Below are 20,353 nucleotides of genomic sequence, written 5' to 3' on the forward strand. Positions count from 1 at the left end.
TAGGGATCTTTCTGTGTGTTGTGCCCCCAACTATCCCCGCTTCTCTGGCGTTATGGGTATGTGTGCAGCACACCTGGCCTTTTATGTGGTAGGAACCGAAACCATGTCCTCTCGGTTGCGTGGGAAGCAACTTACCCCGCTGAGACATCCATCTCTCCAGTCCCTACCTTAAGAAACTTCAGTAACCTTTTCTCTCTTTCCATCAGATCAAGTGGAATGGAGCCCGGGCTGTGTTTGTCACCAATCCTTTATTGAAACTGGCAACATACACACTTTATAATAGAGCAAAAATAACGTTCGATATGTACAGCCTCTGTGGGGGCTATCTGACTATACACCAGGCAGAGTGAGGGCATCAAGTCTTCAGCGTGTGCACACAAGGACACCAGACAGACACCGTGTGCACACTACAGTGAAATGACAGCAGAGGTCCAGTGGAAATCGGCATGGCACCAACAGCATCCTCCTCCTCCTCCTCCTCCTCCTCCTCCTCCTCCTCCCCTTCCATGCACAACTCAGTCAGTAGTCATTTACCTGGAGTCCGAGGCTGAGATAGGTTGTGTGGCTATGAATCTTTTGAGCGAGACCACCTCTGTGGATAAGTTTGCCATCCCCTGCTTCAAATACAAATTCTCAGCCTCGGAAACCTTATAACCACCGTCTTTGACTGCCACCATGCCTGTTTTGAAGCTACTCTGAGTTTTGCCGTTCAGTTCTTTGTGATGCCAGGGTTCTGATTTGAGGGACCAATCTTGAATGTTCGTCACCTGCACTGAGAAAGGAGGGAGGGAGGAATGGACCATACCCGGGGTGCCATGCTTCTCCAGGTCAAAGTGTCTTTTGGCCATGACATCGGCTGGGGAAGAGAGTTTCTGCATGCCTTCAAACTCGCTGTCCAAAGCCTCCACTTTGATCTGCATGGCCTTGGCTTTGATTCGGAGCTTGTGGGGCAAGGCAGAAGGGTTCACTTCTGGAACCTTCACCACAGTGGCGTGCACCCGCTGCAGCTCCACCGGAGAATGGATGGGGCCCTTGGGTACCTGCTGCTCATCTTCCCCATCCGAGGACTTGCCCACAACACCCTCATCGGCCTCTGAGGTTCTCGGGGAGTTGCTGGTGGACCCATGGACCTGCAGGAGGGGTGGGGAGTGGGAGTAGGTAGAGAAGGAGCTGCCCATGTAACTTTGGTAGATGGAGGTGGAATAGGCACCCCGCTCCTCCCTGGATTCCCTGGCAAAGCTCTCCAGCTCCACCGGCTCCTGCTTGATCACTGGGAACTTGTTCTCGGGGCTCCGGCAGCCTCCCCGAGCGGGACTTTCCTGCGTGTGCTCCACAGAGGACACCTCAGACCCATCAGACAGAGAGCTCTGAGGAGAGTGTTTGATGACTGAGATGCAGCTCCCGGCTACCATTGTGGGCTCATGCTCATCCACAAATGAGCTCACAGCGGCCTTGGATGTCTGGTAGTCCTGAAAGTACACAGCTGTGGAGTTACTGAGTTTCTGGATTTCTTGGGCATACGCTGTGGAGCTAATTAAACCAAACTTTAATTTGAGAGAGAGCAGCTCGGCTTTTAAAGTGGCATTTTCTTCTCCCAGTGCAATCAACTTGTTCTCCAAAACCAGGTCATTGAGCCGGCGCTTCTCCCGAGACCTCTTGGCAGCTTCGTTGTTTTTCCTCCTTTTCTCCCAATACATGGCATCTTTCTTCTCGTCGGGAATGAATTCCCGTTTTCTCCGACACGCGGAGGATTTGTTCTTCCCCACGCTACTTTCATTCAGGAGCAGATCTTCACCCGAGGCAAGGTCCTCCGCCACCTCGGCTAAGGCAGAGTTCAGCACCATCATCTTGTCTGAGCTGCTGGGAGGATCCAGGGGTGCTGGCTCCTTTTTGATGGTCTGCATTTTCCTCAGCTGCATCAGAAAGGACCTTACCCTACAGACCCACTGGGGGAGAACAAATCACTTTCCCAGTATTCTTTCAGGTCTGAAAACCTTCGGCTTCTCATCCATCAATATCCCTTCCGCTGTCCAGTCCAGGATAAATCTGCCAGGTGCCTCTCTGAAGCGGACCAAGGCCGTGTTGGATATCTGCAATGAAGGAGAACATGGTGAGTCCCTGGGACAGATGTGTGCCAGCAGCTGGAAGGGGGCTGTGCTGAGTAGGCAGTCAGGGGGTATGGGCTCCAACGCGGCTCAGGTCTTTAAAGAGTGAGCAAGCTTGAAAAAAGATGTGAATACACACACACTCTTCCACTCTGGTGGCAAAGGACATCTTGGCAGAGCACGGTGTGGTCCAGGAGCGTGAGGAAATGAGTTAGTTTCTCACTCACTCACTCGTCACTCACTCACTCACCCAGTCTCTAAATCAGTCACGCAGCCAACCATTCCTCCTTTCCTCCCTCCCTCCATTTACCCACCCCTGGATCCATCTAATCCCTTCCTCTGATCCCATGTATCCATCCATCCTCTCATTCCTTCCTCCTCCCTCTCCTCTGCTCCAGATCCCATAGAAGAAAGCTGTGTTTCACAGAGAAGCAAGACCAAGTGTAGTAGTATTCAGGATGATTCATTGGAGGGGGGAAATGACAGACAGCTCATCAGTGGTGAGGTGCTAACCTCTGCAGAATGACAACAGATAACGGGCTAAGTAAACTCCTTAACTCTGTTACCTGATGTCCCACATTGGGGGGTGTAGTGGTCCCCAGTCTCCCCTGGGGACTCCTCTGGCCTCACCATCAAGATTCTACACTTATACAAAATGCCCATACTTAGATGATTTGAAATGCAAAGCCCCTTCAGGCTCACTGACCAGACTTTTTAAGACTGATAACCACAGTGCTTTTGGGGGTCCTAAAAACTTAGCTTAATAGACTTCAGTTATATATTCCCTGTGGACTACAACATTTACTTTTCAGAGGGACTTTTTTTCTAAGCGCCCTCTTGAAAGTTACGATTACTTCAAAACTAGAGAATATAATTATGGAAAGAACTTTCAATCTTGCTAATTAGTTTCAAATAAAATATAAGAACCAAAAAAATAGAATCAACTGTTTTTCACACCCATGAGTAAACTATTTATAATATGAATTGGGTTTTACTCTGTGTGTGTGTGTGTGTGTGTGCGCTGAGGATGGAGCCCAGGGGAGTGCTAGGTAAGCATTCTAGTCCAGACTTTGCTACAAGATAGTTAACCCTTATTATATGCCAACGACTCTCTCTCATGGTGCCTTTGGGTCCTATGCCGACTCCACAAAGCAAAGGTGCACACGCAGCCTGCACACACCATTCCCCTGTTGCCCCCTTCAAGGTGTTGCTCATCCTGACACGTGACAGTGTGTGTTTTCACTTCATGCCAGTGTTTCTAGCTCTTTGTGTACCTCCACCAGCGTGCTGTGCCACTGAAGGCCAGAGGACAACCTCAGGGGCCATTCCTCAGGCTCTGTCCTCTTTGTTCCTTTGGCAGAGTCTCTCACTGGCCAAGAACTTGCCTTGTAGGCTAGGCTGGCCAACCAGTGAGCTACAGGGATCCTCCAGTCTCTAGCTCCCCATCGCCCGAACCATCCACTGAGTACACGACGCCCAGCTGCTTTTGGGTTCTGGGGATCAGTCTCCACGCTGATGTGGCAAACGCCACAACAACTAAGCCATTTCCTCAGCTCTCTCACTCCCAGAAGCCTGCCTGTTGCTTCTGTCATTTCCGTGGCAGAAAGAATGTCAAGGTCATAAAGACTGAGGTGTCACACAAGGCTCTGTCCATCAAACTGGGCTACCACCACACAGGGAGCAGCTCCCCTACTCAAGGAAGCCCAAGGGTTGTTAGCAGCAGGCTTCTGTATGCTTGGTGACAATGACATCGTAATAGGCACCACTTCAAAGGCCAAAAGACAGCGTTTCATCCTTTAGTAAAAAGACATGATTTCTTATCACCCCCATACATCCTTGTCTTTCAATCTGCAAACATTTCCCTCTGCACAGTGCAGGGCACAGTCCTCATGCTGCAGCAGGCATGCAGTCACTTGGGTCGGTCCTTACCCCTAAAGTGAACTGAGCCAGTGGGAAAGCTCGGAGAAGAAACAGAAGTCAAGGAAGGATGCTGACCTTGGCCTTTCTCCACCAAAGTCATGGGTTCTTAAATCCCACACGGTCCCTCCCACGCTACCTTTTGGGGGTATTTTTTCCTTGATGTGCTACTATTTTCCTCCACGTACTTACTTATCTCAGTTCTTCCTTAAAATATACGTTATATTTCATTCACACACCCCACCAGCTGTGAGTTACTCTCCTTAGGGGTCTCACAATTTCTCCACACAGCTGAGCTCAGACACATCTTCACACCTTCCTGCCCTGAAAGTGTGCATCACATGACTGTATCGATCTGGTTGGGAGAGAGAGAAAGAGACAGAGAGAATGAATGTGTATGTGTTGTATATGTGTGTGTGTGTGTGTGTGTGTGTGTGAGAGAGAGAGAGAGAGAGAGAGAGAGAGAGAGAGAGAGAGAGAGAGAGAGAGAGAGAGAGAGAGAGAGCGCACACCACGGCAGGCCACCAAGGCCAAAGTTGAACACGTAGCTGGTTCTGTTCAACAAAAATCATCCCACAGTTGGGGACATGACTCAGATGGTGAAGTCCTTGACTTGCAAGCCCGAGGACCTGAGTTCAATCCCCAGAACCTACAAAGAAAGCTGGGCAAGGCAGCAGGGTCTGTAATTCCAATGCTAGTGATATAGAGGCAGGAGGATTCCCTGGGGTTCACTCCCTGGCCAGTCAGCCTAGCCTACTAGGCGAACTCCAGGTCTGTGATAGACCATGTCTCAAAAACCAAAGTGGACAGAACTCTGAGGCATAGCATTGGAGGTTGTCCTCTGGTCTCCATACACACATGCACACACACACACACACACAGACACACACACACAGACACACACACACACACACACACACACTGCATATATACACAGGTGCCTGTAGATGCACTCACACATACCTTTGGAATTACTTGGTAATCATACAGGAAACACCTGTGCACTGGGCACCAAGCTAGACTGATGGTTCTAAGAACGGGGAACCAAGTCCTCAAGAATGCAGGTTTTAGGCAGGGTGGGGGCCACATTGAAGAGGACCTGACAGAACTGAGACCTATGCTCGGGCTTCAATCACGATGGGACCTGAAGTGCTGGCCCTGCTACCTCCATTCAGTACAGAAGTCATTTACGGAGCACTTGCTAAGTTTGCCTACAGCCCAGTCTTACAACTGAAGCTCCTTCCTCTTCAGTGACTCTAGCCTGTGTTAAGTTGACACGAAACTGGCCAGCACACAGAGCCAACAAGCTAAAAAACAGAAAGGCTGAGCCACTAGCCACAGATCACAAGCAGTTAAAAGCAGATATGGCTCGGGGGTCTATGAACCTCAACAAGGGATGCAGGCAAATAGCTGACAACATCTTTTTATTGTTAGTATAATATGCAAGAAGTGCAGGTGTGTGTGTGTGTGTGTGTGTGTGTGTGTGTGTGTGTGTGAAGGCTGGAGGCTAACTCTGGGATCTCGCCTTTTTTTACCTGTCTGCTTTTTTTGTTTTGTTTTAAGCGGAGTCTCTCAGCAGACCTAGAGATTCCTGTTTCTACAGATGGGCTGCCTAGCAAGCTCCCAGGATCTGCCTGTCTCTGTCTCCCCAGTCCAGGTTCTCACATACTCAACGGCAGGGACTCCACCCATAAAGCCACCTCCTCAACACAGTTGAGGCTACCCTTCTAAAACCCTCAGCGTTCATGATGACTGCTTCAGATCCCAGGATCTCTCTCTATGACTAATCCCACCATGACTTCACCCATGTGTCACTGTTTGAAATCCACACCAACGGCTGGGGTACCTCAGTCACCATCTGTGTTTCTTTTTTGGTGAATAACTGCCATGAAAATGCCGATTCCACGATGCTACCTCTGTTAGTGCCATTAACTCCATTACACCCATTAGCTGATAGGACTGCTTAAAGACACAAATAAAAAAGAGAAATTGAAGAGCAGGCATCGCGTCACGCCAGCTGACATACTTTCCCACGCCTACTGTGAAGACACCACCGCTGCCACCACACGCTTTTTTATAACCTGCTACAGGCAGGAGCTGTATTTCATAAGCACAGATCCTTGGAGTTTATTTAAGTCAGATGACCTAAATACTCTCTGCAATTAAAACAAGACCTGACCTAAGAAACGCCCGCAAAAGAGTTCAATAGACGACATAAATTTTAGACAGTTTACCCCACAGGGGTTTCCCTATAGTAATAACAGAAAAGCATGTGCTGCTCTGACCTCTGACCTCTGAGGTCAGTGTGGCAGTGCAGACTCTACAGAAACAGAAATGAGCAAGCACTCTGCACCCAGCACTGAGCATCTTCCTTGTGTAGACATCAAAATCCACGACGACGAGGCTGGCTGGGAGCTGCCCGAGGTGGTGCTGTGAACTGAAGGCACCCGTTCTCAGCAAAACCAGCAAGAGCTCTGAACCCTGCGCCTTCTCTCCAGCCTTGACCTGTGACATTTCCAGAAAGTGAATTTTGCCTCCTTAGGGGTACGTTTAGGGGAAAGGGCCTTTTTATTTTTATTTACTTTATTTATTATTATTGTGTGGGCACGCATGGAGAGGGTCAGAGGTCAACTTTCGAAACTGCTCCTCTCCTTCCACAGTGGGAATTGCAGACTGAATTCAGGTTGTCCGGTCTGTGCAGAAGCACTTCAACCCACTGATGGTTTACAGGGAGAACAAAACACTCTAGTTCCCGAGTGCCCAGCTCAGGGCCTGCAGTCACTTAGCAGTCCAAAGTACATGCAGGCCTAGGAGAAACACGTGCTTGGTGCACACGTGGGCACATACCCATGAGCCATCTCTTACGCTGCCAGATTAGCCCTATCCCAGCAACAAACTGACCCACTTTTTCTGTTTGGATGCGTCGGTGAACAAATGTGTCAAAACCCGATCCAGCTTACAGGGAAGGAACGGATTCCAAGTCCAACAGGGGATTACTTGGAAATTAGATTTAAACTTAATAAATCGGATGACAGCCCTGCATTTTATTAATGCACCCATCTACTTTGCTGACTGAAATATGAACTAGTGTGACTGGCAGTCTCCGCAGGAGCAAGTGTTTGTAACACAAGATGGACACAGGCAGGACACACAGGGCCACCCCTTAAAACAACCCCACAGCTTGAGAAAATGGAGCCCATGGGGAGAGGGGGGGGGTGGGCGTATACAGAAATGTGTTTTTTTTTAAAAAAAAACCTAAATAGAGATGCTTCAAAATGGGAACCATTACTACCCATGGAAAAAGTTTTAAAAAAGAATTTATTGATTTATTTATGCGTTTGACTGCATGAGTGTCTGCCACTTGTGGCCTGTGGAGGTCAGAAGAGGGTGTTGGATCCTCTGAAGCTGGAGTTATAGTCAGTTGTGAGCTGCCTGATGTCAGGCCTCAGAACCAAATTCAGGTCCTCTGGAAGAGTAACAAGGGCTCTTAACCACTGAGCCGTCTCTCTAGCTCCTATCTGTGACATTTTTGAAAAGATAATTGATCAATTTAGTAACTCCCCTGGAGTCTTTCTATGACCATGGGCTTCTGGTCCTCCTGCCTCCACTGTATAAATGTTGGAATTAGAGGTGCACATGGTGACATTGGGTTAGGGGTGCTGGAGAGAGGACCCACGAAGTTGGGAATGCACAGCAAACACTGCCAACTGAGCTACAACCTCAGTCTCCCCAAAGTCTTAGGGACACCAACATCACAGTCAATTGGTTTACAGCACAGTAGCAAAGACACAAAACAACATCAGTTACAAAAAAAGAAGCTTGCCGGGGACGGGGCATGGCAGGAAGAGTTCTTGAGTGTTCCCAACCTCCCTAGTCTGGCCTTTAACATTCTTGTTCTCTTTCTTAATAGTGCATGCCGGTGAGTATCATTTATTGTGCCGTGTGCCTTATGACTAAAGCGGAAGGTTTATTTGAAGGCTACTTAATTACATTTAAGATCCCTAGAAAGTTAATAAAATACACCATGTTCTGATAATTGAAAGGCTTATAAACACCCAAACTCCAGTGAAAGCCCGTCCTCAAAGCCTGGATTATTAACGAATGGCATCTCTTAAATCCCCACTAAACTTAAAAAACAAGCTCAAACTCTAATTAAAGCCATACGAGAAACAAAATCCTCCCCCTTCATAACAACGGGAAAATTAGTTGCAAAGAAACGTGAGAGGTGAGTGGGGGTGGTGGCAATAAAAACTCATTTTGAAACTGAAAAAAAACCTCTTATGTAACTGTGATCAAAGGTCAGGGTCTTTCGACATTCACTGTGAGTCCAATCTGGATAAAAATCAACTCAAATAAAATTTAGAAAAATAACAGGATATCAAACAATGTGCTCACCCTGTGAAATGCAGGCATACCTGACGAAAACAAGAAGGGAACATTATAGGAAATCTCAATGACATTGTTTGTTATGTTTGACTTGAATCCCAAGCGTGCTCTCATTCCTCAATACAAATTAAAAATAAACAACTTTTAACAGCCCCAATGCCATCTGGGTTACAATGGAAATAATGAGGCATGTGTGATTTTTAAGCTGGGTAAAAATAACGCTGAGCACTCTGACCGCGCCTTTCCAGCCCACGCTTCAATTAGACCTGCATCTCGGAACCCACTGATGACCACGGCAAGGTCAGCTAGAAAACTCCGCTGGCGGGAGTGAGTCAGGGGCCTTGCTCAACCAGCGCGCAGCCTTTCACAAAGGGCTTTAATTTGCAGGCTGTTGCATCATTGGTGATGTTATAATTGCCAAGATAAACCCTCAACGCAGAAAAGGAAACTGTTCCACCAAGTACATTGAGCTTGCTCCCTCTCAGTGAAGGAACAGACGGGATGGTGGAGGAGAGGGGGGCATGGCTGATTGAGCCATCTTTCTAAGCGCATGGCCTGGGCTGCTAACCAGCGTCTCTAAGCGCAAAGCGCTGAGTGGGTCCTCCACCTGCCTCGTTTGGTAACAGTCCTTCTTATTTCTGAAGAATGATCACCAAGGCTATGATGGCTCCAGGTTCCAGCCCTTTCTGCGAGGCGCTATTCTAGACTGCCCTAGGTACCTCAGACCCAGGTTTTCTTCCACAAGATCAAGAACCATCAGTGTAACAGGGTCTGCCTTTAGCTGTTGGCCACACAGCTACATGTACTCTCTAAGATGGCGTATGTGTCCACCTGCATGTGAGAACGGCCACTGTTGACCGCAGACCAGAGGTTCTGAGGCAAGCACCAGCCAGCCCCAAGAACACAAGTCACAGAGAGTTCCAGGAATCTGGAAAAGGTCAACCTACTCCTGCCGTGGGGACTCACCATCTCTGTTCCTTCAGACACTTCCCTAAAACATTAACCCAGTTACTTGGGACACTGAAGCACCTAGATGCTGTCAAGAATTTCTTTGGTACAGAGACTAACAACACATATCAAGTCAAGAGTATTCAGGAACAAAAAAAGAGATGGATCTTCACAGACCCAATACCAATCCCATCCTCATCCTTCCTGTGAAATTCGGGTTCAGAAAAGGAAAGCGAGCCCAGAAACAAGCATTCTGGAAACGTTTACTGAGTTCCTTCTAACTGTCCAGCTCCACAGGTTTCCCCTTCAAGATTCCCTAGAGGCCAGTGAGGGTCAATCAAATACTGGGCCAGAGGCCTGGGCAGCACCCAGTGCCTGTCCTTTTTGCACCTCCCAAAGCTGTCTCCAGATGAAAGAGGGTCCCTAGGGTGTCCAATAGCATCCTCTGAAGCTGAATTCCAGGCTTACCATGCACAGAGAAAAGCCTCAGCTGATCACCCTTGAACACTTGGATGCTTCACGGGAGTGAAGCCCACCTGGGGAAACCAGCATCTGGGATGAAAGCGCAGGGAGGTACTTTTACACAGGGACAGCTGCATCTATGTGGGTGATTTAGAGCTGGGGACACCTGACTATATATATATATATATATAAAACCTTGGGCTTTTGAGCATAAAAACTTTAGATACAAGAATTAATTAAAAAAAAAAAAAGTAGGCTCAACAGGCCACGGTCAAGCAGGGACCCTCCTTTCCACCATGATCAAGCCCATTTCTATAGCCGTTTAGAGGTCTTGCTTTTTCACTCCATGAAAGGAGAAGAGCTAGGCTCGGAAATACAAGGAAGACTCCCGGTAACAAAGGTGTCTGTGGGGTCGCAGCTAGCTGTACTGCGGAGTGGAGTCGGCCCCTGGCTGTGCCACCCTAGGCTGCGCTGACCGAGGCCAATCTCCGCTGGAGCCTGCGCCCAGGAGGCTCGCCGGCTCTCGGCTCCAGGCCTCCCAGCTCAGGGCAAGCGCAGCGAAGCGCACCGGGTCCCGCGAGCCTCCGCCCCACTCCGCGGCCGCGCCCCCACGCCGCGCCGCTCCCCAGGCCCGCCTCCCGCCGGGTGGGCGGCGCAGCGGGGCCTCGGCGCCGCGAGGACCCCCGCGCCAGAACAAAGGAATGCGGGGAGGGGGCGGGGAGGCGCGCGGGCCAACGCGAGGCGCGTCCAGCGGCTGTCCAGGGCGCGTCTTGGGCCGAGGTCCCAGCCTGCCAGCGCCAGGCGCGTGCCCGGTCCCTGGGGCGCGAGCGAGGGGCACAAGGCAGTTTGATGGAAGGTGGCGTTGCAAAGCCGCCCCCTACATCCCGGGAGGCCTGGGTCTCCCACCCCAGCTCGCAAAGTGGGTCGCGTGGTGGTGGGGGAGCTAGCGCAACTGCAGCGTCTTGGAAAACAGCTGAAATAGGGGTAATAATATGTTCCAAGGGTCAATGTGTCCACCCCCTAAAATAATACTGTAGTTCAATTATGTAAATGTTACGCTAAGAAATATATATCTCACAGACACTATTAAATACGTATATCTACACATCATTACACTAAGTAAGAGTCCGGGAAGAAATTTAATATCCAGACACTTAACATATTCATCTATCCCCAATGAATAAAACTAGGTTACACAGGCAAAAACACAATCTACTAACCTATATATGCTTCCCATAACTCATATATGATCTGGGGGAAATTACGATGTGAAATAAATACTTCTGACCTTATTAGCTGTTGTTATTTACAAAAGCCAGAGAGATGACTCTTGGCCATTCCCTGCTGGCCTCTGAGCGCAGCAGTTCCTCCAAAGTGTCCTTTAAAATGATAAATGAGGCCCCGCGTTCAGCAAGCAGTCACTGGGCGCTGCGAAATGCCTTCCTAAAAATACAGTCTTATCAGAGGTCTTGGAAGGCTGGAGTTAAAACTACAGCAAATGGCCTTGAGCTTGTATTTGCACACAGCCCTGGAGACACCAGAAATAGCACCGAGGCCACGATTGTTAAAATGTGATAGGGCTAAATTTAGAAAGACGTAGATTTCATTTAGGGCAAAAGACACACATTTGGCAAGCAGGGGCTAAGTCAAAGCTTAATCGGTTGTCACTTCACGGCTTAAAATATCCTTAAAAAGAACCAACAAAACCCCTGTTGATAGTGACATTCTTAAACGCTGAGATTGCCCTACTTTCTTTGTGGCAAGATTATAAAATCACGTAATTAGCTCTCTTTCTATGCTTAACAGCCAGCAAATTCGGCAGTTACATAACCTAACATTTCCAGGAATCTATTAATGATCTGTCTTGTGGTGTCTTAAAAAGAAGAAGAAGAAAAAAAAAAAAAAAACCAATGACGATAAGGTGAGAAAAAAGCTGATGGAACGGAACGCATTCCAGTTGGGAAAGTGGGGAGACAAACGTCACAATGGCTCGTCCGGGTCTTAAAAATAACACCTCGGAACGTTTAAAGGAGCCCCCTCCCCCGCGCGCATCAATATCCTACACTGGGAATTCTCCTTTCTTAATAATGAATTCCGTAGGATCGTTCTTAAAGCATGCTTATTTGGGACGATACAGAGGTACCAATAAGGATCTAATACCCAACGCTGCGCTAAAATGTCCAAATCATTGCACACATAGGCGCATATTCCAACATCAGCTAGTCCTCGGTGCCCACGTTTCACCGCGGGTCTATTATGCAATGTAAGAAAGGACACATCCCTCTACCTTCCCGAGGGCTCGTAAAACACGCTGACGACAAACAGGGTGGAAAACGTCGGTGCAGACACAGCGCCTGACACAAACAAACGCCGCGCAGGCATCTCCTAAAGCCGTCACCGTTCGCACTCTCAACCCTCCTTCTAAGCAAATCAAGACGGTTCCCCGAGACTCAACCCTCCCCATAAGCCGGCTCAGAGAGGGGACCAGCACGGAGAGACCCCAGAGAGCAGGGCACGTCGTCTGGCTGCTAGGGGGATCGGCCTCCGCTCCGCCTCCCCGGCGCGCTCTTCTCCACCGAAACATCAATTTTCCTGAAATCCGGAGACATTATGCAATAGCGGGGAGGGGGGGGGGAGGGAGCGCGCGGCAGCCAGGGCTACGTGCCGGCGCCAGGGCGCTGCAATCAAAGCAGCTACCTTAAGGTGGCGAGTTCCCCTCCTGCCAAGGCAGCAAAAGTTTATGTAATGCATGCCCCGCGCACACTCGCCGCCTCCCGCCATCCCTGCGCCGCGCCCGCCCGCGTCCCGCGCCCCACGCCCGCCGGCCGCGCGCTCCGAGAGCGGGCGCGGAGCTGAGCCGGGCCCCCCAGCCACCGGTGGGCGGAGCGCTTACCGTGGTTCTGCTCCCTGGCCCGAGAAGAGAAAGAAAGGGCGTCCGGGACCTGGCTGGCTGCGCCGGAGCGCGATCTGGACTCCGCCGGGCCCTCAGCGGGCGGTGGCGAGGGCGCGGCGCGGGAGACTGGCGGGCACGCCGGGTCCGCGGGCGCCGTGGCCGCGCCGAGAGATGTGTGTTAGTAGGTCAGTTCCGAGAGCCGCGCTACGTCGCCGCCCGCCAGCCCCGCCGTGACGGGCGGCCGCCGCCCCAATCGCCGCGCCCGCGCCCGCCCCCGGCCCGCAGCCACTGGCCGCGCCGACAGGGGCGGGCTCCCCGCCGCCCCGCCCCGGCCCGCCCCGTCTTCTCTGCCGAGGCGCCACCGCCAGTCCGCGTCCTTCTCTGGCCGCGGTGGCAGCTGCTCTCCGCTGTCCGCGGGGACCCACGCCTAGCGCTACGTTGCGCAACGGGACGCACCGCGGAGCCACCGGGGCGCTCCTGGGAGGAGCCCAAGGACCCCTCCGCCCGGTTGCCGGCCGCGCCCTCCGTGGCCACCGCACTCGCTCAGTGCACCTTTTTGTTTGTTTGTTTCCCCGAGAGCCACACGGGCTAGGCTACCTGTTGCCAACAGAACCCGGGGCGAGGGCAGCGGGGACCCGGGCGTGGTGGGGACCTTCGCCTCCTTGCGCGCACGGTCCTCCTGAGACCGGGAAGGGGCGCGGCGGCGGGGCTGAGCTGAGACTGAAAAGTCCCGCTCGTCTCCCTACTGTTTCCCTGATGCCCCGAGAGCTCCGTACACAAACACCGCCTCCCCCCCCCCCCCTTGCCTCCGTCACATTAATTAGGGAGAAGACGACCCCTGCGAAGTTGTTGGGTAACACGACTGGGAAACCAGGCTGGACGCGGTCGGTCTACGTCCCCAACCACGTGGAGAGTGGTGACTGTCTCCGAGGACCTGAAGGTCCGCGGCCCGGGTGCGCCGGTCTGGGACGCCCACCCGCCTTCGGTGCCCGGGCTTGAGCGAGCCATAGAGGGCACTGCACTGCACGAAGGCTCTTGACGTGGTAGCTCTCCCGTCCCCCAGTAAGCACGCCAATTCTCCCTCCCCTTAATTCCCGGGCTGTACAAAAGACATAAGGAAACGGGAGACAGGGCATCTGGCGGCATGTTCTTAAGTCAGTCACCAGGTTGGCTATTGTGAAGGAACGTGGCATCCACTCCCCGCGTTTACACACACGTAAGATTAGTGCCGGCTTTGGCAAAGGGAGCCATATTCCTGACAGTGACGCACGCGCTTGCCCAAATACGGAATGTGGCAGGTGGCGAGGTCCTTGAGCGGTCTGCTCGGACTGTGGGAGCTGGGCTCGAATCTCTCTCTCCTCTCTCTCTCTCTCTCTCTCTCTCTCTCTCTCTCTCTCTCTCTCTCTCTCTCTCTCTCTCTCTCTCTCTCTCTCTCTCTCTCTCTCTCTCTCTCTCTCTCTCTCTCTCTCTCGTTTTTTAAAAGAAAGCAACCCCCAAAGTAAAGATCGAACGCGTGGGTCTCCCACCCAGAACAGTGAGTCTCTTTCCATCTACCGCAGGCACACATTACAAAGATAATCTCAGAGGCGCACGTAGTGCTAGTTTAATTACCTTTACCAGTTGGACGCCTTCGCAGGGCAATAAATGATGGGGTCTGTCTGGTAAAATACTCCTTAACCAATACGGCCCCGCAACACAGATTAGGCAATATGGTAAGCCTCCTTTTCCAGTTGCTGACCAGTTCAAGAAACATACCGCCCCTTTACACGTTTTTTTCGAAGAACTGACTACCTTGATGTAAACGAATCTTGATTTAGCTAATCGGTTCCACTTTTCTCGAATTTACTGATGTCATAGGATCCCGAAGTAGGTAGAATAAGGAGTAACGTTTTCACCAAAAGTCAATTGAACTTGCCTGACTCACCGGAGGTTGACAGCGGAGGAACGGACGCTCTGCCCCCCGAAGCTGTTCTTTAGACTAAATTTTGAAATCTGATGCCTGTCTTCATTCCCCGGGGCAATTTACACTACGCCTCCACTTCATTTGTGCTTCCGTCATTGCCATCTAACTTGGAAATCAGAGGAAGTGTAAAAGATGAGTCTGATACCAACTTGGAAAATAACTCTCTAGCGCCCCCTGGTGCTTAGAAAACAACTCAACGAGGCGGCGGAGGCTCTGTCCCCAGGACCTGGGTGATGGTGTGTTCAGGGTTACACCCTGGAGGGTCCGCCTAGTGGGCAAGTGCTTGCAGTTAATTGAACTGGGAGAAAATTGAAGTACAACCCTGGGGTGGGAGGACTTTCTCCAAGCCGCCGGTGTGCTGATTTAAGAACAGGCTGTAAGTAGGGTCTCCTGAAGAGGGAGAGGATGGAGTATGGTTTTCATACTGAAGTATGAAGTCCAAAGTTGAGGTTTTTGGAAGAGCTGGGTCTTGAGCCCCAGGTGTACTGCCTGCTAAGCAAGTGCTTTATAGGTGTGTTGTCTTCCCAGCCGAAACTCAGACCATCCTTACCCTAAGCAGCAGGCTTCTTTTAGTGCTGGAATTGGGGTTGGAGGTAGGAGCCAAGGAGAGGTGACCCGGACCCGCGGAAAATGATCACCGGTGGCTTTGTTTTCAGACACTGCTGATGTGCTCTCCGACCAGAACAATGTAAGAGGTATAAATAAGTTGAGAACAATGAGAATTGTGAGTCTTTATGAGAAAAATCTGAGGGCGTGTCCAGTTGGAAGGTCTAGATGGCTCTTCTCTAGGCATCCAGAGGGGTTCCCTGTTCATCGCGGTGCTGGGCATAGAATCCAGGACCAAGCCCAGTTGGACAACTTCAGCCCAGTGTCCAGAAGCTTTTGCCCTGGGCCTTGCTAGATCTAGTTAGCTGCAGCTAGCTACGTTATGGGGGTTCAGGAGGTGCGCTACCCGGGACTGTGATACAAGAGAAAATGCTTTTATTACTACAGTACCAGAGCAGGGGGTCATGGCTCCAACTTTTTAAAAGTTGACATTCAAAATGCCTTTTTTTTTTGGCGTGTGTGTGCGCGCGCGTGTGTGTGTGGGGGGGGGGGAGGCTGGTGAGATGGCTTTAGTGGATGAAGGAGGCACCTGTCACCACGCCTGACACCTGAGATGGAGCTCCAGGGTTCAAATGGAGGAAGGGGAGAGCAGAGCCCTTAGCGTCGTCCTTTGACCTCCATATATGCAGTATGGCATAGATTTAAGTGGATGCACACACACACACACACACGCACACACAAAATAAATAAATAAATAAATAAATAAATAAATAAATAAATAAATAAATAAATGCAAAGAAAGTGTTGGGCCAGGATGTATCTCAGTTGGTAAGGTGCCTGCCTGTCATGCACCAAAGCCCTGGGTTCAATTCCCAGCACCCCGTAAACCAGACATGGTGGTGCATGCCTGTAATCCCAGCACTCAGGAGGTGCAGGCAGCAGGATCAGAAATTCAAAGTTCTGCCGGGCAGTGGTGGCACACGCCTTTAATCCCAGCACTCGGGAGGCAGAGGCAGGCGGATCTCTGAGTTCGAGGCCAGCCTGGTCTACAAGAGCTAGTTCCAGGACAGGCTCTAGAAACTACAGGGAAACCCTGTCTCGAAAAACCAAAAGAAAGAAAGAAAGAAAGAAAGAAAGAAAGAAAGAAAGAAAGAAAGAAAGAAAAGAAAGAAAGAAATTCAAAGTTCGTTCTAGCTGTAATGTCAGCTCCAGGCCAACCTGGTCTATGTGAAACTCTGTTTATAACTTAATGAATGAATTACTGAATGAATGAATTAATGAATGAATCTAGGGTTTATCTGGCTGGAGAGTAGAGAAGGAAAGTGAAGTCCTGTGGATACAGCTGGGAGGACGGCCACAAGGCTGACTGACAGGCCATGTCTGGCGCTCCAGCTCTGTTTTCTGTACCAGATTTCTGAATTTCTTTGTGGAAAAGTTTCATCTGCTATGTCCCCTTTGATGACCACAGCCGCCATTTAATGACCATGTGAGAACTACCAAGGTACTGTGTTCATTGACCAGCTAGCACCTTTTATTTATTTTTAGTTTTTAAAAGATGCATTTATTTTTATTTTATGCATACAGATGTATTGCCTGTATGTATGGCTATGCACCACATAAGTGCCTGGTGTCTCCAGAAGCCATAAGGGGGCATCCAATCCCCTGGGATGGGAGATGGTTGTGAGCTGCCATGAGTCGCTGGTAACTGAACCCCAGGTCCTCTAGAAGAGCAGCCAGTGCTCTTGACTGGTGAGCCACCTCTCCAGCCCCATCTCCTGTCTTTTAATTAAACTTTGCAAAGCAGAAGTTCGGACGGTTCCTGGAGACGGGTAGGTTGTCATTTGCTTGTTTTGTTTTCAGTGATGGCTCTACAGTGAAGACAGGATTTCTGCCTTGACTTTTGAATTCCTTTATCCCACCAAGTGTTGATTCTTTTCATGCCTGAGTATGAAGCTTAGAGATTCCTGCCACCCCTCCTCCCCAGATTCTTCCCACCTACTCCCACCCATCCCCCTCCACCCCTACCAGACTCCTGCTGTGTGGTTCTATCATCCAGATTTACACAGAATATGTCTGGCCTAATTCTCAAAAAAAATTAATATTTGTTTGGCGGTTTTGTTTTGGGGGAGGAAATTGAGTAATAGAAGAGGGTCCAATAACAGTCCCTAGAGAAGGGATGGCTTAGAGCCCAAGAAGCCAGAAGGTGAAATAGCTCCGCTCAAGCTAAGAAAGAAAGGGATCCACATTGGCTACAAGTTCTCCCCAGAGGAGAGCAGCTGAGGAGTTCGAATGCATTTCAAAGGCTTTCCAAATGACTCAGGGAAATGTTGTAAGCGTGGTATTGCAGAAAACGGAAGCCTGTCTTCAAATTCAGCCGCACACGGTACTACACATGTCAGTCACTGAGGGTGTCTCTGCTCATTCAGATTAATCGGTAGATGTAGGTTATGGTGCAGGAGGAAGGGGGACAGACCCCAGAGAACGAAGGAGTCAGGGGCTCCACTCAGACGGTCAGGGCTTTGGAAGCAGCTGACGGCAGCAACTGCAGCAGGTTGTGGATGGAGCAAGCCTTGTGGCGGCATCTGACTACCCGTCGCGAGGTGCGGAGCTCGCTGCCTTTCAAGGATGAGATCTGCAATTGTGAAACGTGGTCTCGCAGAAATCACTTTCCTAAGAACAAGAGATGACACATCCACTCTGTGATACAGCTCAGACCAAGAAGGTGTAAAGCTTATCTAAACAGTTCTGCGAAGTCCTGCCCAGAGTGCTTTACTGGAAAGAGATACCGCTGCCAAGCAGAGTCTCGCCTAGGGGACCGCTTCATGTCACTGAGGGTCTGTCCTGTCATCTGGCCCTGCAGAAGTAGGAACAGGCACTGCAGCAGGAATGATCCTTCTGCTCCAGTCCCTGACAAGGTAGAGTAGGGAGACTGTAGGCCTGGGCTTTACAGAGAAGCTACACCAGGTGGGAGCCTCCCCAGTTCACACCCTTCTCACCACCTCTGTTCCATAGCACACCAGCGGACTCAGAGACAAAGCTCTCTTCTGTAGTTTGTGTCAGTGAGTGTTGAAGGCGAGTACTCTGGTAAATGCTCTTAGAAGCCAGGAAGCCAGGTGCTTGACCACACTTCTGGGCTTCTGAGAAGTTTCCAGTTTCATAGGCTCTGAGCAACTCTGCAGAAGCGCTCTGGGTTCAGCGGCTGTTGCTCAAAGTCAATCACACATGCCCCTGTCACACAGATCTGGGGACGTGAGCTGCCAACTATCACACACACGCTGCAGCCACACACACTCGGGATCCAGCTGGAACAATTCCTCACTCCACCGTCACACACGATCAGGAGCTTCAGCTGCAGACGATGCTACAGCCACGCACACTAGACGACATCTTGCCAGGTGGGACACTGTCAGAATGATTGAAAATTGGGCTCTCCGTCCATCACCAGAGGATGAAGGCAACAAGGCCCAGTGGTGGGTGCAGAGATGGAAGCCCCTGCCTCCATTTCAACTCCTCTCCCCCGACTTACCTGCACTATGGCGGGGGCAGGCTTCTTTCCTCCATGGCCCTCTGCCTCAGTTCCCTTTTTTGGTAGTATTTATGATAATAATATTGATCCCAACATATTTTGAGAATAAAATCGCTGAGGCTGCCCTTGCTTAAGAAAGGGCTTGAAATACAGACTGGCATGTGTTGGGGATTCCTACCATTAGCACAATCAAAACTCAATCTGGGGCTGGGGGTGCAGCTTACTTAGTGGGAGAATGCTTGCCTACAATGCATTGATTTGACCCCCAGCACTGAAATAGACTGTTGTGGTGGCTCTCACCTATAACCCCAGCCCTCAGGAGGTAGAGGCAGGAGGATCTAGAATTGAAGGTCATGCTTTGCTTGACAGGGAATGCTAGGTCATATTGTGTGTGTGTGTGTGTGTGTGTGTGTGTGTGTGTGTGTGTGCAGACTAGCTAGACATGAGCAGTGAATTTCCTAACACTGCCAGGTCCTCCTTCAATTCAACTGAACAAGTGAGTATCCGTGACTACTACCCAACAAAGTCACTGATTAATCCATTTAGTGAGCACCTGCTAGGTATCAGGCACTCCTGATACCTGCTATAAACAAAGACCTCATTCTTTCTATCCTTTGATACACTCTGGCCAAGTCAGGCCCATAGAGACTCATGAGAGAATGGGGAAGGATGGTGGATTCAAAGCAGATCACTCTCACCGTGGGATAAGGGTCACTCAAAGTCCCAGGCTGTGTCCCAGTTATCAGATGAAAGAGTCTTCACCCCATGGCAGAGAGCAGAGCACTTCTTGAAGGGGAGGGGCTTGTCTGAAGATTTAGAAGTGGGTGGGTGATGATGGAAAGGAACCACAGGGAAGGACCATGGAAAGGCCCGGCAAGCCCTGGGGAGGGGGGAGGGGGCAGGAGGGGGTAAGGGAGAACTGTAAGGCTCACAGTGAACTTGTTGGGAACACTGAGGGTGAGGAGGAAGCAGGGCAGATCCTGTTCCCGGAGACCAGAGGTAGCTGAAAGGACAAGCCAGAAGGGAAAGACAGCTGCCTTGGGGACACAAGAGTTTACATTTGCTGTTTCACTTGTCATATGTCACGTACAATAGAGTGGCCTTGAACTTCTGATTCCCCTGTTTCCACTTCCCATGTGCTGGGACTTCAGCTGTGTGCCATGTCGCCTGGCTTAGGCCATGATGAGGAAAACCCAGGGCTACATGTGTGCTAGATAAGATAAGCACCTCATCTACTGAACTTCATTTTATTTTAAAGCATTGTGTGTGTGCGCGCGCGCGTGCGTGCATGTGTGTGTGCATGTATGTGAACGTGTGTGTATGTGAGTGCGTTCATGCACGCATCCTACCACGTGTTATACCATCATGTAGAGGTTCTAGGATAACTTGTGGATGCTGACTCTTTCCCTCCCCTGTGTGGGTCCTGGGGCTCGAACTCTTATCGCCAGTCTTAGCAGCAAGCACCTTTACCTACTGAAACATCTCAGTGGTCCCCGACTGAGCTTTAAATGATGAATGTCACGTGCACAGTAAGAATCAGTTTAGTGGCTCTAAGAATGGGGCTCAGTGGTAGAGTGCTTGTCTAGAACGCATAAAGCCCTGGCTTC

General features: G+C 50.4%; 1 protein-coding gene across 3 annotated transcripts; it reads right to left on the minus strand.

Annotated features, from left to right (window-relative positions):
- Positions 1-229: 229 nt before the first annotated feature.
- Positions 230-14,774, minus strand: Nfil3 (nuclear factor, interleukin 3 regulated). 3 transcript variants are annotated; one of them, XM_038334497.2, is made up of 2 exons: positions 14,636-14,774; positions 230-2,090 (listed from the first exon to the last, which is right to left on the minus strand). In XM_038334497.2, exon 2 carries the CDS (start codon positions 1,917-1,919, stop codon positions 531-533), a length of 1,389 nt encoding a protein of 462 aa, XP_038190425.1. In that variant the 5' UTR covers positions 1,920-2,090; positions 14,636-14,774; the 3' UTR covers positions 230-530. The 3 variants fall into 3 exon arrangements, with proteins under 3 accessions (XP_038190425.1, XP_038190424.1, XP_038190426.1); XM_038334496.2 differs by lacking the exon at positions 14,636-14,774 and adding an exon at positions 12,712-12,908; XM_038334498.2 differs by lacking the exon at positions 14,636-14,774 and adding an exon at positions 5,869-9,975.
- Between the last annotated feature and the right edge of the window lie 5,579 nt (positions 14,775-20,353).

This window comes from Arvicola amphibius, chromosome 6, assembly GCF_903992535.2.
Source record: "Arvicola amphibius chromosome 6, mArvAmp1.2, whole genome shotgun sequence".
In the NCBI taxonomy this organism is placed as follows: domain Eukaryota; kingdom Metazoa; phylum Chordata; class Mammalia; order Rodentia; family Cricetidae; genus Arvicola; species Arvicola amphibius.